Here is a 24,982-nt window from a genome sequence, read left to right as displayed (position 1 = left end):
GCAGCCTAGTTCATATCTTATTCCTACATGTAGCGTCACTTCGAGTCGCGTGGACATTAAGGTTTAGATAACCTACTGCCCACTATCCCCTCACCAAGTGATTTGATGGCTTTTAAGGAAAGGGGTGAACCCCTGGATTTCCATGCCCTGGGTGAGGTTTGAGGATTGCGGTTCACCCCCAGCTTATTTCCACTATCAACCGTTTTCCTTATGAGCTATTCCCATGGGAATTCGAACTTGGGTGGGGGGGAAACGGGAGTATTAATATGCTTCTCTATCTCTACACAGGGTCGGCGTGCCAAGGACGTCTAGTCTCAGAGGGAAAGTAGACACCAGTCCAACTCGGGTCGTCCCCACTACTACCTCGGTGAGGGGGGCAACGATAAAAGGGGGATACTGGTGGGCAGGGGCCCATCATAAGGGAACTGGCTGGGTAGTTGCTCCTAGAGGGACCCCGTTTCTTAGCGGGGAGGGAGACAGGAGCCTAAGGTTTCAGAAAAGGGATTCTGGGGAGGGAGATGGGGGTGACGACGAAGGGGGGGGTAGTGGCGGGAAGAAGGGGGAGTCACGCCCTGCCAGCAAGGGGAGCCTCCCTAAGGCCCTTGGGAGAAGAGGACTCAATGCGTCTGCTCTGTGGTGCCCAGCAGGGAAGATCTGGGGTCTCTGGATTTGTACACTGGATCAGGCACCAGTGGCCTGAGAAAGTCAGGTCGGGCTTTAGGTGGAGAGCCCTGGAAGAAAAAGAGAGAACCCTTAGGCCTTGGTGCCCTGATCTTTTCCTTTCCTCAACCTCTCCCTTCGAGGGGCGTCGAGGGTGGGGGCGTGGGGCTCTCGCAGCCCCGCCGATAGAGCTCCTCCGCCTTTCCAGGGAGTCTAGCTCTTTGGCCGGCTTGTTTCAGCCACCGCCGCCTCCCTCTCCAGAATCGGCTCGGCTCGGTCCTCGTAGTGATCCCCTCCTCCTCCCCTCCCCTCCCAGTGTCACCGGGGCTCTTGGCTCTGCCCCCTTCGCGGCTGCCTGCTCCCAGCTTTCGTCCCTCCCTCTCGCTTACTCCCTCGCTTCTCCTCCTCCTCCCGATTCCACCCCCCCGACAGGAGGCATTCTGGGAGTTGTAGTCCCGCTGAGCCTGGGCTGGCGCCGCCCGCGGACCCCACCGGACTCCACTTCCCGTCGAGCCCTGCGACCGGCACCCACTCCACCAGGCTTCGCTCGCACACACAAGACACACACACACCGCTCTCCCCCTCACTCTTTCGCTCGCCGCGGTTGCTGCCAGTGTGTGGCTCTGTCTCTCCTCCGCTTTGCTGAGCCCTCCCTTCTTCCTCTCAGTTCCTAGAGTCCGACCGCCGCCGCCGCCGCGGAGAGAGACGAGAAGGAGGTCGGTGGCGATAAGGGGCGGAGGGGGGCATCAGATCCGGGCAGTAGGAGGCGGGTGGCGGTACCGAAGGGGTAAGAGAGAGCCCGGGTGGCGGCCTGAGCCTCCCCGCGGAGCCGACCGGAGAACAGGTGCGTCTTTTTTCTCTCTCCCCCAACCCCTCCACCCCTTTTGGCTCCCCGGCTTTCTCGTATCCCCCACCCCCTGCTTCTTTCCATCGTAAGCCTTTTCTCAACCCGGTCCCTTCCTCGCCCCGCGGCCGCTCAACTGTCCCCCGGGGGCGCCGTCCTCTTCGTGTCCCCGGACGTAGTGCTCCCTGGAGCTTGCTCTGGTCTCGCCCCTCCCTTCGGGACTGCTCCTCTCCACTTCGTACCCCATTCCTGCCCTCCCCTACCCCCACCTTACCCCTCTCCCTCAGCCAGGTGAGACTTGTTCGCTAGGATTTGAAAGAGTCTTCTTACCGGCTGGGCGGGGGTCTCCATGGAAACGGGGGGTCTGGTCGATCCTAGGGGGGAAACCATTGGTATTACCCCACTCTTCAGAAAAGGAGGTGGAGGCTATCGTTTTGTTAACTACCTGGCCCCAACCCCCAGATCCAGGAATTCGAGGATCGGAAGGGAGGATGGCTAGCAGGGCAGGGCGAGAAAGGTTTTGTGTGTTTTTTTTTTGTGTGTGTGTTTTTTTCGGGGGGGGGGGGTTACTGTCCGTGATGAAGTCTTTAAGAGACCGGGAGAAAATATCCTCCAACCTTAGAGGGGAGGTGCGACGGGTGCTCCTCAGGGCTGCGTTCTCCCCGGTGTTAGGGTGCAGGAATCGTAGGGTAAGGGGTACCCTTCGGTGGCGGCGGGGCCTGGGTTCGGGAGTGGGGAGTGCTGTGATGGGGGCAGGGGCAATTCTCCGAGTCCCTGGAAAAAAAGGCGGGGGATGACTTCGGAGCGCCCTGGCTCCGCTGCCCTCGCTTTGCGGGCGGGGGCTGCCAGGCCGGGCACGGCGGGGAGGGGTCTTACATGGAAGGGGGGGATGAGATGGGGGCAATTCCCATTAGCCAGGGGGGGAAATCCGGCGTGGAAGCTCTCCACCCGCTTCGCGCCAGGCCTGGAGGCAAGTGGTTTGAGAGCGGAGCCCAGGGCTGGAAGGAGGGAGGCTCCAGTTACGGGGCCGGGTTTCGGGATCAGGGGCAATCCCCCAGCCCTTGGAAAAGGAAGGCGAGGGATGGCCGCGAACCCCAGGGTTCCCCCACCCCGGTCCTTAGGGGCGTGAGGAACGGACAGCAGGCCCAGCGGAGCCGGATTCGAACGGATCGCGGCCGGGGCGTGGGGGGGCTTAGCGGTGGGCTTCTGGGGGAGCAGTCCGGCGGCGGGGCGGGCGGGGCGTGGGGCTCCGGCGGGCGGCGGGGCGGGGCCGGGGCGGTGCTGCCGCCGCCGCCGCCGCTGCTCCTCCTGCTGGGGCCGCCGCAGCCGCTGCCGCCGTCGCCGCCGCTGCCGCCGCTGCTCCTGGGCGGGGAACGGAGGCCAAAGGGAGTCCCGTGCCGGGGCAGAGGGCACAGGCGGTGCACGGTGGGGAGGGGGCAGTCCTGGGGGCGGGAGCAGGCAGAGGGGTGGAGCCCCGACGGGGGGCGGTACGAACCAGGACGAAGACGATGAAGAGCCCCGGGGGCCGGTGCGTGGAGAACGAGGTGCTGGGAGAAGGAAGGGGGGGGGGGGGTTGGTCCCGCGACGGGCCTCGTGGGCTTGACTCCTCGAGGTTCTTCTTCGGGACAGAGCCCCGCAGGGGTGCCCATTAGCCCGGGAAGGGATCGAGAGGTGAACTGGACGGTGGAGGGGGCCTTCCTCGCCAGGGTCCCGCCGAGAGGAAGGCTGGGCCAGAGGGACGTCCGGGGCAAGGCTGGGAGGAGCTGGCCGTACCTTGGCTGGGGATTTCGAGTTATGGAGGTGCGGGCGATTGCTGTAGGGAGAGATGTGGTTGGGGGGAAAGGCGGGAGGGAAGCACACTGCAAACCTGCGAGGCCAATAGCACAGGCCAGCGGGGGTGCCCTTCTATTCCGCCCACACTTCCTCCCTCCCCCAGTGGAAGCGCTATGTTTTTTTGTTTTATTGTTTTGAAATCTTAAACGTGGACTGGAGGAGCTGTCTATGTGGTGATACTTATTCATTCTTGGTGTCTGCCAGACTAGTCGGGAGGTAAGGAAGGAGTCTTTTTGGCTAGGATGCATCTAGCTCAGGGTTTGGGACCTCTTTAGGCGAGTATGGGAAGGGGGTCCTGGAACTTGTGTGACAGCTGAATCTCTCAGGGCAGTTTGGAGGTCATCCCTGTGGCACAGTGGTGGTATATGATTGCAGGATTCTTTGCTCAGACTTCTGGGGGTGCATTTGTAGGCTAGCGTTACCCTGGAAGCCCCATGGTTCATTGGGCTTAGAAGACTTTCTCCAAGTCACATAGTTGGAATGTTTTTTTTGGGGAAATGAAGGGGAATGCATTTATTTGGGGTTGGGAGGGGATTCGGTTGATAATAAAATTCCAAGGTTGAAGGGACTTTAAAAGTCATCTGGTTCTCTGTTTGCCTGTCCTATCCTTGAAGGTTAGGATAGGGGGTGGTTCATTTTGGGGGGAGATGGAGGGCAGCACAATGGAGCAGAGTTTAGTTTAGTACCAGAGTACTCAGATTGGATGGTGATTTCACCACATGGTACCAAAGAGGACAGTATATAGGAAGGAAATTTGGAAGATCCCACTGGGGAGTAAATGGGGTAACCCAATCTCGAGAATCACTCAGAGGCTCCAAATAAGAGCAACAGATCGGGGGAGGAACCTGTAAAATTTTGATTAAGAAGCCAAGTTAGTAGGAAAGCCTGGGGGAGCCAGGAGGAGCAGGGAGCTTGGTGACTCATTCAGAGAATCTGAAGGCTGATAGAGTTTCCGAGGGCCATAGCTGTCTTGACTAAGCCATGTGGATATTGATAGGCAGACTCATCTTTTGCTATGACACCTGAGGCAGCTTCCCTTAAGGTAGATGTGAGGCACAACTCAAATGAACTTTTAAGAGGGCTGCCCCTGTTACCAGCTTTGCAGCAAAGGTAGGTATGTTTCTTTTCATTTTGGCTATGAGAAGTCACTGATAGAGGAAGAGGGGGGGACTCAGATGCTTGGGTTAAAGAGACTAGTTCTTTAGAATAGGTAAACAAAGAAAACATAGCAAATTGTTGGGTTAGGGCAGAGGTAAGCTAAGTCCGTGGGAGACTCTTCTATTGGTGTCGGATTGGGCAGAGTGGAGGGCAGTTCCAAAAGAAATGGCAGCGGTACCAAGGGTACTTCTAGATCTGGTGTTGTGATTTACCAGGTGAGTCGAGGGAGGATCCCTTTTTTTTAATTATTGATTTTTTTACAGAGAGGAAGAGAGAAAGATAGACAGTTAGAGGCATCAATGAGAGAGTCACCGATCAGCTGCCTCTTGCACACCCCCCACTGGGGATGTGCCCACAACCAAGGTACATGCCCTTGACTGGAATCGAACCCGGGACTTTTCAGTCTGAAGGCCGACACTCTATCCACTGAGCCAAATTGGTTTTGGCGAGGATCCTTTTTTTTTCTCTCTCAGTGTCATAGACTTTCTTGGGAAGCAAAGGAGGTTCTCTAGGACCCCTTTGCTTTAATCATGCTGCAGTTCACTGCATAGGGGGGGGGCGGAATTTGTAAAGGTGGCAGAGGATCTCATACAACAAATCTGGATAATGGATTTTAGAGAGGTACTTCTTTCAGGGGAACAGAATTATGGGTGAAAAGGACTTGAACACTAGAAAGAAGGGAGGTAAAAACAGTATCTGGAAGAGGGTTGGTTGGGCAGTGAAGGAGGAAGAAAGGTGATCATCGCTGGTCCCATGTGAGGGCCAACCCAGGGAAAAGTAGAACCTTGAACTCTCCAGGGCAGTGTTTTCCAAAGTAAAGCTGGAAGAAACTTTAAGGCTATTTACACTTCCATGCTAGAATCACTAAGGTTGAGGCAAGGGAGAAGAGTGATCTTGGGTAAAAATAGGATTGAGGAGAAACCGACATATACTACCCTGTTTCCCCGAAAATAAGACAGTGTCTTATATTAATTGTTTCTCCCAAAGTTGCGCTAGGTCTTATTTTTGGAGGCTGTCTTATTTTCGGGGAAACACGGTAGTAGGAAGAAATATAAAAATATTTACCCATGAGGAAATAGAGAATCTACAGATAGTGTATGGCTAAAAAATGCAGAATGTGAAAGAAAGACGTGTACTCAGGTGTTCCCTAGTGTCGGAGAAGGTAAAAACTTGCCTTTGGTAGCCGCTACTTTGGGAGGGAGAGCCCAGGAAGCAGAGGTTAGCCGAGATCCATGGCTTATAAGTTTTAGCATTAATTAGAAAAATCTATACAAAATAAGGATACTGAATGGGGGGAGGAATTCATGGTCTTGAATAAGTAGAATGGCCTTGAAGGAAGGAGAAAGTGGAAATACACCAGGTTTTCCAGCCCGCAAGTGGGAGGAATTCTAGATATAGGGCGGTGAAGGATAGAAATTCCAGAGTGAAATAGGATAAAGAACAGTGAACTGAGAGCCCTGGGCCAGAATTTGAGGGTAGGGTGGGGCGTGGAGAAGAGGTGCTAATCAGGAGTTGAACATCTGGAGCGGTTCATTGATTCTAGGCTGAGTTGAGTTTGAGATGGAATAGAAGGGTCACAGGGGATAGGGAGTTGTTTTCCAACATCAACAGCATATGGAATTGAGAGAGGAAGAGTTCATGGTTGAGTTGGGTGGGAAAGTGAGCCCTAGAGTGGAGCAGAAAAAGCTGGGGAAAATGGACATTATTGATAGGATAAAATAGATGGGAGAAGCCACTGAATGATTATGCAGGGAGTAAGGAAGGCTCTAGACCTTTGAGTTTTTTAAAAGAAAGGAAATTTCACTTTGCTGGAGTTCTAGTTAGGTATGACTTGATGCGTGCCAGAATGTTTGGCTATAAGGAAGGCCAAAGAGGAAGGTAATAAGAGGTAATCTACCTTTCTGCCACTAGGATGCTGGTACCGTGTTTTACATAGTCTGATATGCAAACTAGGCTTTGTTAATGCCAGTTTTTGAATGCTCATCCTTAAAATAATATAGAAACCATTCTCTTTCCAAATCTACCCTTTTTTTTAAAAAAATATATTTTTATTGATTTTTTACAGAGAGGAAGGGAGAGAGATAGAGAGCTAGAAACGTCGATGAGAGAGAAACATTGACCAGCTGCCTCTTGCACACCCCCTACTGGGGATGTGCCCGCAACCAATGTACATGCCCCTGACCGGAATCGAACCTGGGACCTTTCAGTCCGCAGACCGACGCTCTACCACTGAGCCAAACCGGCTTCGGCAAATCTACCCTTTCTTACTGTTCATAACTTAAAAGCCGTTTTTTGTTTTTTTTTATTATTATGAAAACTTTCTTATGTGAACTGAAGTTGAATTCTGGTCAAGAATAAGATTTAACTGTTTCTATTCCCACAATTCATAAATTCATATGTGCTGTTCTGTTTCCCTGTTTGTTTTTAAGCAGAAACCCCTCTTTCCCCATAAAACATTTAAAAATAAATAATTGTATAAAAGGTGGCTGCAGGCTGCATGTCAAGGTCATATTTTCCCTGATCAATGAATGGTGATGAAATTGAAATGAGATGATTTATTATTTGTAAAACGTGGCAATTTTCAGACTTATTTGTGAGGCAGGACACATCTCCATTTGGATTTTAAGAAGACCTTAATTAAGCTAACTGTCAGTGAAGAATTGAGAGTACTGATGGGGCAGGCAAAGCTTTGTGTTGCAGACTTCTTTATCTACTGTCTGCGAAGAAACAAAATTTGGTTACCTCATTGCTAAGGTATGCCTAGAAATCTTAGTGTTAGTGCCATTTAAGGGTACAGTTAAGTTTTGTTATAAGGCTGGTGTCCAGGGATAGGAGCACAAACAGTTTTTTTATTTTTCCAAGTTCTTTAGAGAAATGCACTGTACGTTTCCCTAATCCCAGAGAGGAGTCAATTCACTCTTTACGTGGATCCGAGAGGTATTTTATAGTGATGAGGTTTTACTTGGTTTCATTTGGCCGTACCATTCGCAGGTTAGAATTTGACGGTGGTTCTTAAACTTCAGCATGCATCAGAATTACCTGGGGCTTTGGCGACATACAGCCTCAAGTTAGAGTCCTTTCTCTTCTACTTCCTAGCTGGGTGGCAGGAAGCAGGTCACTTAACTTTCTTGAGCCTTGACTTGCTTCTCTATAAAATGGAGATGATAATCCCAACCTCGTAGGGCTATGAGGATTATATGAGATGCTATGTATATAGTACCAAGACCATAGCAGGTGCCCAATAAATGCCATCTATTATTATGTTATAATGTAGTTTTTCTTATTAAATTGTATCCTATGACAATACCTTTTATAGTACACACGCTCCCTTTATATCACGATTCCCCTTGCTCTTTCTCCACATTCCTGCAGTATTAGTACATATTTAGCATTTACAACATGGTAGGAAGAAATAGCTTGGCTCATCACTGCATTATTGCATCCATCTTTGAGGTGAAAGTGGCAGCTTCTTAAACAGCTGTGCTATAACACTGTCCGACATTTCAGGGCAGGAACTGAAGAGTGTATATCCAGTTGAAACTTCACGGGACATTTTGGGCCATGCTAAAAACATGACCCAAGACTAGTCTACTGGGGTGACATTTAAAAAAACCATTGCTTTCTGCAAAGGACTGCTGTGTTTCATTATGACTGGTTGGGCTTTCCAGCTCTCTGACATCTGGAAGTTCTACAAAAGCTGGTATATAGAGCCTGGGCTTGGTATGGCTCTATGAAAAGGATATTCATCAGCAATTTGATGGGAGAGAATAACATCTCAAATAGCTCAGGTATCACCAAACCAAACTTCTGAGCTGGTGGTGGGCTGTAAAATAGCATCCCTCTCTGCTGCCAGAGTGGACTTTGATGCCAACAATCAGCTCTGCCAGTATAAAGGGAAAGTGATAGCAGCTCAGTTTAAAACACATGCGTTAACAAATTACAATTGACCCTTGGACAACGCAGGGGTTAGGGTGGCCCGACCCTGCAGAGTTGAAAATATTTGCGTATAATTTTTTTTTTAATCCTCACCCGAGAATATTTTTCCATTGATTTTTGGGAAGAGTGGAAGAGAGAGGGAAAGACAGAGAGAAACATCGATGTGAGAGAAACACATCGATTGGTTGCCTCCTGCATGCAACCTGACCAGGACCCGGCCTGGGGATGAACCCGCAACCAAGGTACGTGCCCTTGACCAGAATGGAACCTGGGACCCTTTGGTCCGCAGGTTGATGCTTTATTCACTGAGCCAACCCGGCTGGGGCACCCTGGTGCTTTTTATATAGACTTCTTGGTTGCCGTATGACGTAGAGAGGATTTGTTTTTTTTCCAGTGGTTTAGCAAGTATTTATTGAGTACCTATTGTGTGCCTTGTATGTTGCTAGACATTATGGGGAGGGTGATTAAAAGAAGTATAAAATATTGTGCCCTGGCTGGTGTTGCTAAATGGTTAGAGCATCATCTCATATCCTGAAAGGTTGTGGGTTCTATTCCCAGTCAGGGTACATATGTAGGTTGTGTGTTTGATCCCAGGTCAGGAATGTATGAAAAGCAGCCAGTCAATGTTCTCTGTCACACATATATATATATCTCTCTCTCTCCCCCCCCTCTCTCTCACTCCCTCCCTCTTTCTAAAAATCAATAAATATGTCCTTGGGTGAGGATTTTTAAAAATATATAAAATGTTCTTTCTTGCCTTAAGGAACCTATAGACCTGTAGCAGGTTGAGCCAATATTGACAGTTTGAAATTATGTGAGTTAATTGTATGTATGTGTGTGTATTTGTGTGTGTGTGTATGTGTGTGTGTGTGCGCACATGTGTGTACCTTTGAATGAGTAATATATAAAAAATGAGTTGAGCCCATAGCCTGATAATGACCTCTCGAAATATGTATGTAAGAGGTTCAGGAGACTTTTTAAAAAGGCCAAAGTTTGGTGAGGAGGAATCCTCTTTTGATAGAAAATTCCATATCTCGAGTACAGTATGTTGAAATGGAGATACCTGAGGGCCACTGTCATAGTCCAGGGCAGGGAAGATACAGTAGCATCACAAAAGGGACTCAGGTCTCAAATTATAATGGCTCAACTTTGGAGTGTGAAAGATACACAAAATATTTACATGGTCCTACTGTAAGGTGACCAGGCATCCCGCTTTTGGCGGGACAGTCTAGATTTTTGTCCCGCATTGTGGCATTTTAAAAAGTCCCGATTTTTGGAAAGACAAAAAAATCGGGACTTTTTTAAAACACCGCGGGATGCGGGACAAATGGTTAAAGATCGGGACTGTCCCGCCAAAAGCGGGACGTCTGGTCACCTTATTACTGAAGCCCAAGACTGAGGATATCCAACTCTTATTTTTGATTTAGCAGAAATGAGAAGTGCTCAAAAGAGGACTTGTTACTTAGGGTGACATTTTGAGGTGGCTTTGTATTTTTGAAAAGGACTTATTAATTTTGTAGTGATTGCTTAGGTTTCCTTGATATCTGTGACATCTAAAAGTTATACGAAATCTTGTTTAGATTAGGTCTAGTATAAAGATTTGATGAGGTGTTTTCCTTAAATGGAGTAAAACAATTTCCTTGCAGCAGGAAATGGGAGTGAGTACTATTTGAATAATAGGAAAAAAAGTATCATGTCAGTGGGTATAAGAGCTAAACTGACTTGGTAGCATGAAAATATAAATGAGAGATTAAGCTCTAGCTGGTTTGGCTCAGTGGATAGAGTGTCAGCCCTCAGACTGAAGGATCCCGGGCTTGATTCTGATCAAGGGCATGTACCTCTGTTGCAAGCTCAATCCCTGGCCCTGTCAGGGTACTCGTGGGAGGCAATCAATTGATGTGTCTCTCTCACATTGAAGTTTCTCCCCATCTCTCCTCCTTCCTTTCACTCTCTCTGAAAATCAATGGAAAAATATCCTCAGGTGAGGATTAACCTATAAATAATTAAATAAAAGACAGATTAAAACTTCAGTTTTTTTCCTATTTCATTGTTGGAGTAGATTGCCTTTTAAAAAAATACATTTAAAATATTTTTATTGATTTCAGAGAGAAAGGTAGAGGGAGAGAGAAAGAGAAACATCAATGATGAGATAGAATTATTAATTGGCTGCCTCCTGCATGCCCCCGACTGGGGATCAAGCCCACAACCTGGGCATGTGCCCTTGACCGGAATCGAACCCAGAACCCTTCAGTCTGCAGGCTGATGCTCTGTCCACTGAGCTATACCAGCTAGGGCTGGAGTAGATTACCATTGGTCATTTCAAGTGCTTTCATTATTGTCAGTTTTAGGTAGGTACTAATTTATTGCCATTCTGCATACATAGTAAATGGACATAGTGAGGTATGTGAAGGATGGCTGAGAAGTGGGGGCTGAAGATGCCCTCCAACCCTCCCCCCCACACACACACACACATACAGTTTAGGCTGTGGGAACTGGAGTATATCACTCTTCAAGGGTGTTGTTGCTGTGTGAATAGAAGATTCCAAATGAATTTTGGCAATTTTAAACATCAAATTGAACGGGTAGGGATTCTACCCTAGTGAGGAGATTGAAAAAGGTGTGGTTTGGGTTGAAAAAGGTTTGGATCAAAGGAGAGCTCCAGGGCGATTGCAAGCACTGGCCACTACATTGAGATGAATGTGTGGCCTCCCAAGGTGACTACTGGAAGTAACTACATTCATTTAAATGAGTAAGCTCTCATGTGTTGAACAGATAGTCAACATTCCTTTGTTTCCAGTCTCATAAATGTTTATAGACAAGGTTTTTTAAGATTAATTTTTATTTTTTACATACATCTTTATTGATTTCAGAAAAGGGAGAGGGAGAGAGAGATAGGAAGAAACATCAGTGATGAGAGAGAATCATCGATTGGCTGCCCCTGGCATGCCCCATACTGGGGATCTAGTCCACAGTCGGCATGTGCCCTGACTGGGAATCAAACCTTGACCTCCTGGTTCATAGATTCATGCTCAGCCATTGAGCCATGATGGCTGGGATATTTTTATTTTTACAAATTTTTTTGTTGTTGTTTGTTTTATTTTTTTTATTTTTATTGATTTTTTACAGAGAGGAAGGGAAAGAGATAGAGAGCTAGAAACGTCAATGAGAGAGAAACACCGACCAGCTGCCTCTTGCACACCCCCCACTGGGGATGTGCCCACAACCAATGTACATGCGCCTGACCGGAATCGAACTGGGACCCTTCAGTCCGCAGACCGATGCTCTACCACTGAGCCAAACCGATTTTGGCTGTTTTTTATTTATTGATTTGCGTGAGTGAGAGAGAGAGAGCGCGCACAAATAGATTTGTTGTTCCACTTGTCATGCATTCACACATGTGCCCCAACCTGGGATTGAACCCTCAACCCTGGTGTGGTGGGATAATGCTCCAACCATTGAGTAACCTGGCCAGGTAATAGGCAAGATTTTTTAAGATGGAGGTACCCATGCTACAGCTCTGTACAGGCAACTACTTAGCCTTCTCATTAAATTATAGAAATTAATGTATCTGGGGACAGGATACAATGTCGCTTTTAAGACCTATCCCTTGGGATAGAGCCAGTAGATAGCACAAACAAACAAACAAGCAAACAAACAAAACCAGGGAACTAGAAAGTGCTAAAACAGATTGTCAGGCAGAAGGTTGGGATGAACAGTGCAAAGGGCCCATTCCTTCTTTAAATTGTGCAGTAGATTATTTATAGCTGATTGTGTGTGTGTGTGTGTGTGTGTGTGTGTGTGTGTGTATTGGTGTGTGGTGGTGTGGGTTAGTGGAGGGAAGCAAAGTAAAGTGATTGTGTAGGAAAGTATGGTAGGAAAATATGAGGGGATATAGATACTGTGGGGAATGCTGAGGAGAATATTAGAATACTACCCTCATATGGGAAATTAGTAAATTAGAACAGTTTACATTGGAGAATGTCTTCATTAGGGGATGAGGTTTATAATTAAATAGGGAAAACAGGAATGTTAGTCTCCTATTGAATACACATACAAGAAGGCAGTGACAAGAAAGGTAAAATCTGCGGTAGAGGTCCCATATCTTTTTAAAAAATGTTTTAAAATTGAGTTTTAGAAATAGGAAGGGAGAGGGATAGAGAGATTAAAAACATAAATGAGAGAAATAACATCATTTATTAGCTGCCCCCACCCCCACCCCACTGGAGCCCAAAACCTGGGCATGTGCCCTGACTGGGAATCAGACAGGCAACCTCTTGGTTCCTGGGTCTGTGCCCAACCGCTGAGCCACATTGGCCGGGCAGAGCTTCCATATCTAAAGCCAGGTAAAGTTATCCTCGTTTGGGTATGTGTACACTTTCCTACTGAAAACAATAATTCGGACATGTTTTGACCTCTCTCTTAAAGGCACTGTGGTGATTGGGTAGAAGTCGTGGTCTTTTCACTTTAGCCCAAGGGTCTCAATGCCAGTAATCTCTTGGATCTCCTTGGAGTTGTCTTAGATGCCGCTTTCCCCAAAGTGAGGTAACGGGTGGACTCTCCTTTGCTTCTGTGAAGTTTGAATATGAATGCCTCTGTCCAATGGGCGCTTCACCCAGATCTCTGGATTTCTATCCCAGCAATAGGTCCCAAAGTTGGTTTTCTGTACTCATTAGTCATCACTGACCCAACCCTCCTTCTTAAATTGTCGACTGGCCACGCCTGTCCTCTGGAGGACAGATTCAGGGCCAGGCTTCAAGATGAATATTTTCCGGCTCTTATTTTTTAAAGTCATAATTGCTTCCAGGTCACCAGGCAGTGTGAATCAAAGAAACCTGGGGGAGTATTTCCATATTTAGTTTAACTGAGATCTTCTTAACCTTTAGTTTCTAATTTACTGTCTTTTTAAAAATATATTTTTTTATTGATTTCAGAGAGGAATGGAGAGGAAGAAAGAGATGACAGAAATATCAATGATGAGAAAGAATCATTGATTGGCTGCCTCCTGCATGCCCCACATTGGGGATTGAGCACACAACCTGGGTATGTGCCCTGATGGGGAATCGAGCCATGACCTCCTGGTTCATAGATCGATGCTCAACCAGTGAGCTACACAAGCTGGGCTCTAATTTACTATCTTGATGGTAGAATCCAATTATGAATAAATGGACAGATTTCACATTATGTGTTCATGATTCTGGGGAATTTGTCCACTGGACACATACTCTGGTCATTTTCAAGGTTAACTTTTTAATTAAAAAATAATCCTCACCTGAGGATATACTTAATGATTTTAAAAATATATTTTTATTGATTTTTCACAGAGAGGAAGAGAGAGGGACAGAGAGTTAGAAACATTGATGAGAGACATGCCCTTGACCGGAATCGAACCTGGGACCTTTCAGTCCATAGGCCAGCACTCTATCCACTGAGCCAAACCGGTTTTGGCTATACTTATTGGTTTTAGAAAGAGGGAGAAGAAAGGAAGAAGGGAGGAAGAAAAAGAGAAACATCGCTGTGAGACAGAACATCAATTGGTTGCCTTCCCTACAATCCAACCTGCAAACTTTTGGTATTTCAGACAGTACTCCAACCAACTGAGCCACACCAGCCAGGGCTCAAGGTTAACTTTTTAAACAGTTTCTACCTTGGTAAAAAGCATTTGTCATATATAGATGCTCTATTACCTCATTTTGTGTCCTCCTCTTCCTCATATGCATGACGACCATGCTTTGCTTGTAGTTGTGAAATCTGCTCGTTTGGGTATCTTCATTTCAAAACAAAACCAAAAAAGTCTATCCAATTGTAAAATCTTCTTTGATATTTTAGTGCTGTCCATCCCCTGTGACCAACTCCCCTTAACCATGAAATGGGCTCTAATTTGATGTTCTCTCCCTTTTGATAACATAGTCTCTCGAAACTTTTCTAAAATGTCTGTCTTCAGTTCTTCCCCACAGTGTTTCAGTTTGGCCCATGATGGTGAAATATTTTAGGTTCCCCTATTTCATTTTTTCCCCTTTTGGTTGTTATATCCTATGGGCTTCTCTTTTATGCCTTTCACACTTGCCCTTGTCTTCTAGTTTTTTTGTGTTTTTTTCTTCCTTTTGGATTTTTTTTCCCCCCGAAAAGATTTTTTGCTTTATTTTATGGTTTCTCTTTTGTCTGCTCGCTTTCAGCTTCACTGCTATTTTCACTATTTAAAAGTGATTGTCCTCCTATTAGTCCATTTTCTTTTTGGTTTCTCCTGTTTCATAGTTTGGTGGTTATGTCTGGCTACCTCCTTGCTGCTGCCTGCTTGTTGAATTCATTCTCTTGGATCTTATTTGTACCTTCTACTTATGTGTACATGTGCCTTCTAAATAGAAAAGTTTTATTTATTGTTTTTTTTTTTCCTTCCAACTGCACTTAACACTTTGGGTTGCTGGAGCAAGTGCTCTCCTTTGTTCTCACCACGAGTTGAATGTGTCCTTTGAGTGTTCCTCCACAAAGTGGGGCTAAGTCACTGTGGTCCCACTGCCTTCTAAGTTGTGACAGCATTTGATTCTGGGGCCATGCAGCTGTTCGTTTCTTAACAGTTATATATATGGTTGTGACATCTGGGAAAATCCTTTGAGGTATTTCATATCCTTATGCCTGTGCTTCCTGGGTCACATGGGGTTACCAGGTTTCTTCCAAGTTCCTTTTTAAGAATTTCGCCTTTTGCCTTTGATGTGATGGTTCTCATCAGAGAGAGAGAGAGAGAGAGAGAGAGAGAGAGAGAGAGAGAGAGAGCGAGCGCGAGCGCGCGCAAGTGAGAGGTTGGAGCACATACCACACTTGAGTGTAGGTGCTATTAGCAAAAGCAAGTGGTATACGAGTGTGTACACCAGCGGAACCTACCAAGTATGGTGTATCTGTAAGGATTTTCCTTTACTCTCCTCTCTTTAAGAAGTAGTATACAAATTGAGCGGTTAGTGATTTGATTGGACATGCTAGTAAAACAAAACCCTAGGCCTACTGGATTAAAAACTCCAGGGCTGGGACCTACAATTCTTGTGTTTTGAACAAGCACCTCAGTGATCCTGACCTGGGAAACATTGATGTCTGTTAGCCATCTTGACTCCTTCTATCCTGTGTGGGCATTGGCACCATCAGTGCCTCTTTAAAAGTTCCCTTTGCTCATTCTCCAGCTCAGGAAGACCCATTCTTTTCTCCCTGTGCTTTTTTTTTTTTTTTTTTTTTTTAATATATTTTATTGATTTTTTACAGAGAGGAAGAGAGAGAGGGATAGAGAGCTAGAAACATCAATGAGAGAGAATCATCAATCAGCTGCCTCTTGCACAACCCCCACTGGGGATGTGCCCGCAACCAAGGTACATGCCCTGGACCGAAATCGAACCCAGGGTCTTTCAGTTCCCAGGCCGATGCTCTATCCACTGAGCCAAACCGGTTTTGGCCTCCCTATGCTTTCTATCCCTCCATGTCCCTCTCCTGAAAAGGCTACTGTTAGTTAGCAACAGTGGGCTTCATATAGGAAGAGGTGCTGCTCTGACAAAAGCACAATTCAAGAGTGGGAGACCAAGATTTAAACAGATGTTTCATCTTTGAGAGCTTGTGAAAATGGGGTGGCTGCCTCCTGAATACCCTCCCCCCCCACTGGGTATGGAGCCTGCAACCAGGGCATGTGCCCTGACCAGGAATCGAACTGGTGACCTCCTGGTTCCTAGGTTGACACTCAACCACTGAGCTATACCAGGTGGGCCCTATGATTTTTTGGAGAGAGTGGAAGGGAGAGGAAGAGACAGAGAGAGAGAAACATTGATGTGAGAGAGACACATTGGTTGGTTGCCTCCCACAAGCACCCCAGCGACTCTGGAATGATCCTGCAACCAAAGTAGTATGTGCCCTAGACCAGAATCAAACTGAGGACCCTTTAGTTCATGGGCCGACTCTCCAACCACTGAGCAAAACTGGCTAGGGCCAGTATCAGTTTTGATCTCTAGGTAGTCATAAAATGAGTATTGTGTGGTAATTATTTTGGTTTTTACTTGGTTTTCTTTCAGTGGTTGTTATTTTGTTTTTGGGGACAGGAGTCTAAAAACTCCTCTGCTTAGGTGATGATATTTTTATGTTGTTCTGTTTCCAAATTCCAGGATTTTTCCCTCTGATTTCTGTCCCAGGACCTTACATGACTTTTATCTGTTGCCATTAAAACTCGTAGTTCGTGTTGAAATTTATCTTATGTCAAGAATGACCCCTTCCATAACTGGAGTGTTCCAATGCTTCATAGTGAGAAAAGGCGCAAAAAGTACCTGGTGTATCAGCCAATAGGCGGAGCTGTTGTTTCTTAAACTAGGATATTCCAGGACATTCTAAGAAACAGCCAAAACTTGATTGACCAGGATGTTCAGGGAATGGAATCCTGGTGAACTGATGTGAAGCAGTCAATCTATTTGTCATACTCCTTGTTGAAATCTTTCTAAAATTATGTGTTAACCCATATAACTGTCTTAGTAATATTAAAGATAATTTTCAAAAAAGGCAAAATCATGAGTCTCGTACAGATAGAAAAATGAACACGTGTTAAAGATTTTATTTTACTCATTAATCAACAAGGGAATCAGACAGATGTTATAGATGGTTGAATGTAAAAGTCCGGAAAGCACAAATTTTTACGTAGCAAAGGAATTAAGTTGCAAATGGAGGCAAAACTGATTTTTCCACAGTAGGGAGGGAAGTCGATACAAACTCTATGGGACAAGACAGAGTTTGCATATCCTTAAGTTACCTGCAATTTGCAGAGGTACAAAATAGCTTAAAGACAATGAACCAGGATAGAATCTGGCAGCTCCGAAAAGGTGTGTGCTATAGACCATTCATAGGGTTTTCATTGAAGTACAACAGTTTTGTTTTTTTTTTCTGTATGGTAGATACTTTTTTGGGGGTTGATTTTGCTTCTTGTAATTTTTCAGGGTTATCACCTCAATTCTCATCCAGGATTCAGTTCCATGTAACATGCATTTACTAAGTACTTACTATATGTAAGACATTGCAGAGATACTAGAGACAAAAAAGATGGGCAGTATTTTTTCACCTGAAGTAGCTGATTGCCTGGTGGGGGAGACAGACATGCCACTCCCTCAACTAACCACACTGTGGAGGAGAATAAGAATCAGGGCTGCAGTAGTGGTAGGAATGAAATGCTTTGGAACCGGAGAGGGAAGAGTTAACTGACCAGGGGCTGGGGCTGAGGAGATGACATGATGACATTTAAGCTAGGCTTGAAGGTAACAGGGAGGAAGAGGATGTACAGGAGAGACCATTTTAGGGTGAGGAAACAGCAAAGTCCTGAAACTGCATGGCCTGTTCAGGGAAGGGTTAGGATGACAAGGACAGCAGGGAAATGGCAGGATGTGGCAGAGAAGACAGAGATTTGAGGCTAAGCCATGGAGGGTCCTGAATGCTGTGCTAAGAAACACAGGCTTGCTTCTGAAGACAGAGGAAAGCTATTGAAAGCTTTTGAGGAGGGAGGGGATGACGGGATCGAACTGGTGCCTTAGAAGATGAATTGATTGTAGAATCAAGAGATTGAAGACAGAGGGACCAGTTTAGAGGCTATTGTAATATTCTGGGTGAAAGATGATGAGGACCTGTATCCGGGTAGTGGCCAGAGGGGTAGGAGAGGATGGAGATGGCATAATTTAGGCTTGGCTCCTGATTGGATGTGGGCAATAAGAGAGAGAATGAGTTGGAGATGAGGAAGGTGCTGAAATTTCCAGGCTAGGAGATAGTGGTGCTATTGACTAAGAGACGAAACCCGCTGGGCGTGGGGGTGGGGAGCAGATTTATGGGAACAGATAATGAGTTCAGTTTGAGACACATTGAGTTTGAGGGGTTCTGTGGACATCCAATTAACAGCAAGTTGTTGGCAGCTGGAAATTCTGGTCTGGGTCTAAGAAGAGAGGTCAGGGCTACAGGTATAGATCTGGTTGAGTTGCAACTGTGGGAGCTCATGAGCTGAGAGACAAGAAGGGGCGGGGCTGACACACACACACTGAGGGAGAGAGGTGGGGGTAGCGGAGAGCCAGCGGGAGCCAGACAGACTAGAGGAGGATAAGAGAGGAAGACTGCAGGGTGAGATGTGAGGAAGGAGAGTAGGGGATGAAGGAAGAAGGAGGGGAAGTGGGAGGAGAGAGTGGAGCCTGAGGGAAAAAGAGGAAAGTGAGATAAAGGAGGGAAAGGACTAGGGACTTAGAGAGGCAGGAAGGGAGAGGATGTTGGAGGAAAAGGGGATTGTGCCAGAGAGACATAGGAAACAGGGAGAAGGGAAGCGGGGAAGAGGGAGAGAGAGAGAAATTGTTGGGAGAATATGCAGGGCTGGGCGGGGGGCGCGGGGAAGGAAGGAAAGTGATGAAGAATAGAGGGAAATAGAGAGATTTAGGGGGAAAGGAAAAAGATGCGTGGAGGTAGGAAGAGAAAGAGGGAAGGAAGGGGAAAAGATGGGACAGGGTGGTAGAGGTGAGGAGAGAATGAGCATGATAAGGGCCAGATTTCTGGGGTAGAGATAGAGAAGAGCCCGATAGAAGGCAGCAGGCAGAGTCAGAACAGCTAGGAGAGGGCCAACTACAGGGAAAGAGGTGAAGGCATCAGTAGCCTATGCTGCAGAGAAAGGGAGTTAGGAGAGGACCAAGAAGAGAACAAAAGTGTGCAGCTCTGCTCACCCCTCACTGCCTCTTTCCCTTTGCTTACTTCCTGTGTGCCAGACTGGCCTCCTGGCTCTGCCTTGATTTTAGCAGGCAGCCTTAAGCCTTAGGACCTACGCATAGGTTGCTCCCTTTTCCGGAGCAATAGCGGAATGCTCTTCCGCTAGATAGCTGCATGGGTCCCTTTGCTGTTGAAATGTCTTCTTCTCAGTAAGACCTACCCTGATCACCCACTTTCAAGTTGCAGCCCATTCTGCCTTCCACTTCTGACCATCGCCATGCCCTGTTATGCTCCTTCTAACACCACAATACATATAGAATCATTTAATGTGTTTATTGTCTGTCTCATCCCACTAGAATATAAACTCAATGGAGACGGGGTTGTTGGTTAATTGTTGAATCCCCATTACCTAGGACAATGCTGGCACATAGTAGGAGCTCAATAAGTATTTGTTGAATGAATAGTATAATTGTGTTGAATGTGAGCAGTCTCTGAAAATTGTTTAAAGAATGAATTAAACAAATCCCTAATATGACTATGAGTTGCTTCTTTGGAAGTGGAGAATAGCATAAAATTCTGGTCACTGTAGGGTTTTGTTCAATTGAACCTTGCTGAATAAGGCTTTTGGCTAATAAGTCAAGAGTTTAAGGGTCTCAAGATAAGCTTATTGGGTAAATCTCTTTTTTGATGCCTCATTTTCTCTAGAAAGTGATTGGCTGTGTGGTGGTTGTTAACAGTAAGAGAGAGCTGGACATTGGCTGGTGAAGGGGGTGGTATGTCATGGGGGTGACAGACTGAAGGAACAAGGATAGAAATGTGTGGTTCTTGATGGAACATCGTTGTTTACTTCTTTACTTCTTTGTGGTCACAGTACAAGGAGTATTGCATCTGATTGGAGGAAGCTTTAAAGCAGGTTAGATATATGCATCACCTCGGTATAACTCCCAACTTGAAATCAGAATAGAGTATTTTTGAAGGGCTTATAATGAAAGCGTGTGCTTCCTCTGGAGAGCTTAAATTGGCTACGTCACTCAAATACTTCAGTACCCATGGATTAGAATTGACGAGAAAAAGATCCCCAGTAGTCTTTCACTGTTCGCGTATGGGAATGGCCCTCTAATTGTAGTTGGTTAGGCTAAATGTGTGTAGAAAAATATACTGTCATTTCATTTGTCTGAAATAGATTGAATTTCCTTGAACACTCAAGCATATCTGTCTTTATGATAATTTAAAAATCACTCTAGGTGATTAACAGCATCCTCATCTCCATCCTGAAACCTATGGATTCCTGAAAAGCTGGTGCTCCCTCATCTCCATTTGGACCTTAATTTCCCATGGTAGGCTGGCTTATGAGAGAGACTGCTTTAACATCTGGGTGCTATAATTACCTTTATTTAAGTGTTTCCTTGTTAAAGGTGGTTAAGCAGGTGGTTACAAGTTTTGATTTTTGGGGGATTCTTTTTCCTCAGGGGAAGTGGCCACAGCAGGTCCTATCTGGTGGTGAGTGGCTGTCATGATCTCTACAGCACCGCTCTACAGCGGCGTACACAACTGGACCAGTTCTGACCGGATTCGCATGTGCGGTATCAACGAGGAGAGGTGAGGAGGCTGGGAAGGTGGCTGTTGCCGGCTTCCAGTGAGCGGTGCCTACTCACCAGGGGGTTAGCCGCAGCAGGGACTGGGGAGGGACCCTGGGGATGTGGCTGGTAGTCATTTCTCATTTTCCTGAGATAGGACGGGGCTAGGATGTGTGAGTGGCCTGCTGCCTTGCCATCCCTGTTCAGATGAAGGTGAGGATGCCAACAGATAACTTCACCAATTAGTATTTGTCTATACATTAAAAGCTGTCATGTCCTAGCTGGTTTGGCTAAGTGGATAGAGAGTCAGCCTGCGGACTGAAGGGTCCCGGGTTCAATTCAGGTCAAGGGCGCATGCCCAGGTTGCAAGCTCTGTTCCCAGTAGGGGATGTGCAGGAGGCAGCCGATCAATGATTCTCTCATCATTGATGTTTCTCTCTCTCTCCCTCTCCTTTCCTCTCTAAATCAATAAAAATATATATATTTTTAAAAAGAACTGTCAGATGGTGGAATAAGGGAAAGCTCAGGCAATTACAGTTTTTATTTGCTGCATCCATGTTTGGTGCTCAGGAATGCATACGACATTTTTGACCCTTGATATAAGCCTGGAAGAAAGGCAGTTCTATCACTGAGCTTTATACTGGGTACTGTTAGTAGGTGTTCTGCTAACCAGTGCTTTCCTGCCTCACGAAATTAATGATTCACAGTAGGATCCTTATCTTCATATGGGAGATCAAACTGCTTAACGTAGTTTTTATACGAAATTGAGAGTTGGTGGTGCCTGCTGGATCTGGGTGTGTGTTCAGTTTTCTGTACACCAGAATATTTCATTGACTAACCTATGTCATTTTCTGTATGAAGAACACCCAAAGTGGTCTGCAGATTTTATATTTGACTTTCATAACTCTTGGTCAGAGCTGTGTGTGATGGTTATAATGCCTCTCCCATTTTTAGAGAAGGCATGGCTCCCCCATGCTTGCTGGTGTTTCGTGGTTGTTTCAATCTGTCACCTGTTTACAATTGATCACCTAAAACATACCGTAGAACAATATGGCTTTTCCTAAAATTCAAGATCTGACGTTTTCCTTGGATAAATCTTAGAAGTGTGTGAATGGGTATGTGTCTATATGGGGGGAGTGTTGGCAGTTTTGAAGGGAAAAGAAATAGACATCTTTATGTGGATCTTTCTTTTTCTGTTGTTAACTGGAGAAGTGTGTACTTGTCTGAGGTTCCGGTTAGGAGACTAGACCTTTTTTATTTTTTTAAAAAGCCATCAACACCTGGCAGCCTAATGTTCTTTATACTGGGAGCAAATTAGAGGTGGACTTAAAAGGAATTTAATTTTAGAATATGAAAGTCAAGACCAAGGAAAATAAGACAAAATTCTTCTCAGAGATGCATGAGAAAGGTATTTTCCTTTGCATATGAGGTATGGCCTTAGATAATTATTATGGGATGGTCTGGGGAAGGCAGGGTAGTACTATGATTTGTGTAAGTATTCATTGGCAACTAGTTGTAAGTGGTTGAGACTTTGATACAGAGATCTGGACTAGAGCCTTCAAAAATATCAATGTATAAGTTACTTTCCTTCACTGTCCATTCTAAATGCCTTCTGAGAAAGGAGCAGGAAGTGGGCCTCAAACCTGATTTTCCCTCTTTATGGACCTTTCTTGGGATGTTAAATTACCAAATATGCCTAGGAGTTAAGAGGACGTTTTAAGCGTTGTCACTTCTGATCTCATCTACCCTTTATTGTCACCTTTCCACTGCATTCTAGGCCATGCTACAGCTGATTTCCAAAATGTGATCTCACCTTATTTAAAAGCCATTTCTTCAGCCCTTTACAACTTGTGGAACTTAGACATCTTGGGTATAACGCTGCACCTGTGGCTTAACTCTTTTTATTTTAATATATATTTTTATTGATTTCAGAGAGAAAGGGAGAGGGGGAGAGAGGGAGAGATAGAAACATCAATGATGAGAGAGAATCATTGATCAGCTGCCTCCTGCATACCCCACACTGGAGATCGAGCCTGCAACCCCAGCATGTGCGCTGACTGGGAATCAAACCATGATTTCCTGGTTCATAGGTCGACAATCAACCACTGAACCACGTCGGCCGGACTGTGGCTTAACTTTTATTTATTTTTTTATTTATTTTTATTTTTTTAAAATATATTTTATTGATTTTGTACAGAGAGGAAGGGAGAGAGATAGTTAGAAATATCGATGAGAGAGAGTCATCGATCAGTTGCCTCTTGCACACCCCCTACTGGGGACACGCCCGCAACCAAGGTACATGCCCTTGACCGGAATCGAACCCGGGTCCCTTCAGTCCCCAAGCCAACGCTCTATCCATTGAGCTAAACCGGTCCTGGCTGTGGCTTAACTTTTAAAGTTATGTTTGGGAAGCCTGTCCAGCTTCATCAGTTATAGTGATGGCTGCAGGGACAGTGGGCAGGGGCTTTCTCCTGGCCCCAGGTGGTTGACTGTAGTAAAACCTCCAGCTAAAGCTCTCTGCTTGCTTGCTTGCTTCCTTTTTGCACCCATTCATTCCTGCATTCAACAAACATTCATTAAACCCATTGAGAGCAAATGAGTCATCATGAGACATACGTGATGAGTGCTATAGAGAGACAGATACAGGTCCTATGGGAGTCTATGTGCAAGATTGATAAACGTCCTCGGGGAATAAAGGAAGGGAAGGTTTCCCAGAGGCAGTAGCATTGGAATTGGGGTTTTGAGGGATGAGTAGGAGTTTGAGGTGAAGGTTGTTGGCCTTTCCCATGTGGTGTGTTTGGGGAAGACCCTGTGTGGAATGAAGGTGGTCTTGGGATGTGGTGGGACTGAAGCAGGGAATGTCTGCAGGAGCCGGGAGAGTAGGAGCTTGGTGTGTGTCATGTAGTCAGGGAACTATAAAAGACCTGGTCTGACAGGGGTGCTAGCCCTTAATAATTAGGAAAACGGCCTGGAAAGGCTGTGGCCACTTCTGGTTTAAGTTCAACAAAGCCTTGAGCGTAACAGGGTCATCGCTGTTGGGAAGAAATTGCGGGATTGATTTTCAGTCCTGATTGAAGCCTGCTTTGACCCCTGCTCTCTCCTCCTGGCCACCTGAACCCTCCTAACCTTGCCTCGTTGACCCAGCTCTCCGGTTTTCCCTCGCCCCTACAAGCTATTCCTGTCCCAGGTTCTCTCAATGGAGCAATTTAATGTTTGCTTAGCTTTGCACACCCCTCTTCTCAGAGGATTTGAGATGTGGCCTCACGACATTTTCCCAGAGCCTCGGGGGCTGGCACTCAGGCGTGGGATGGCTGGAGTAGCCAGGACTGCTGCTCCTGCTGCCACTGCTGTCTCTGCCTCGTGTCTCTGGGCTGGCAGCTGGGTCTGTACTCTCTGGTGGAGGGCAGGGTTTCTGCTTTCAAGATGATTTGATGCCAGGTGGGAGCTGAGCAAGGGGGAGAGGGGTGTCGAATACATAGCCAGCTCCCCTTTGCATGGTCAGGAGGGGAAATAATATAAATAAATAGCATTTTTCCTCTGCAGTCCTTCATGTGGATTTGGTGAACAGGGGGCACTGCCGCTTAGTTTTCCTTGTCACACACACACCCAAACCATCCTTGGCAAATCTGGTCAGGACACACTTCTCCTCTCATTCCAAGGCTGGAGGATAAGTCTTGTTTTTTGGGTCTCAGGAGTTGATGTCAAAGTATGTTTTCCCTTTTCCTCAGGCCCCCTTCTGGCCCATCCGTAAGACCCCTGACTGCATTTGTAGCCCTTGCTTCTCCTTACTATCATTCCTGTTTGTCACCAACAGTCATTGCCAGCAATGGGACCCTCTCACTTCCACCAGCTTAGCTTAAGGTGACCAGACGTCCCGGTTTTGGAGGGACAGTCCCGATTTTTAACAATTTGTCCTGCGTCCTGCGGCATTTTTAAAAAGTCCCAATTTTTAAAACGCTGAGGGACGCGGGACAAATTGTTAAAAATTGGGTCTAGTCACCTTAGCTTAGCTGCCTTTTAAAGGGAACAGTCCACCCCTGCCCCCCATTGCCACTTCTGGGGTCCTGAAAAGATGGGGAGAGGCTGTAGTGAACCCCTTGCCTTGCCTTTTTGCTTCTCTTGTCCCAGGTATAAGTTTGGAGTCCATCCATGGTGCCCTGTTCTAGTGAAAGGGAGGAAGTAAGCACAGCCTCCTCTTCTCATGGGCTTGACTGCAGGTGCCCACACCGCCCTTTGGCTAGGATGATGGAGAGGCGGGCATTAGCTACTTTGGGAGCTCAGAGTGAGGGCTCCG

General features: G+C 46.3%; 1 protein-coding gene across 11 annotated transcripts in view; it reads left to right on the top strand.

The window, feature by feature from the left end:
* The window catches only part of BCORL1 (BCL6 corepressor like 1), a 69,664-nt gene that overhangs the window by 1,068 nt on the left and 43,614 nt on the right, over window positions 1–24,982 (top strand). For 5 of the 11 annotated variants that reach the window (XM_084870702.1, XM_084870695.1, XM_084870697.1 and 2 more), the window contains exons 2-3: window positions 289–367; window positions 20,581–20,710. In XM_084870702.1, coding sequence (XP_084726828.1) covers window positions 20,625–20,710 — 86 coding nt within the window. In that variant the 5' untranslated portion in view covers window positions 289–367; window positions 20,581–20,624. Of the gene's footprint in view, window positions 1–288; window positions 368–1,198; window positions 1,377–1,401; window positions 1,505–2,968; window positions 3,033–8,252; window positions 8,674–20,580; window positions 20,711–24,982 lie in introns of those variants that run through there. The other 6 variants (XM_084870696.1, XM_084870699.1, XM_084870700.1 and 3 more) reach the window with 6 other exon arrangements.

This window comes from Pipistrellus hanaki, assembly GCF_964339955.1.
Source record: "Pipistrellus hanaki genome assembly, chromosome: X".
In the NCBI taxonomy this organism is placed as follows: Eukaryota; Metazoa; Chordata; class Mammalia; order Chiroptera; family Vespertilionidae; genus Pipistrellus; species Pipistrellus hanaki.
This window is presented reverse-complemented; position numbering and strand designations above follow the sequence as displayed.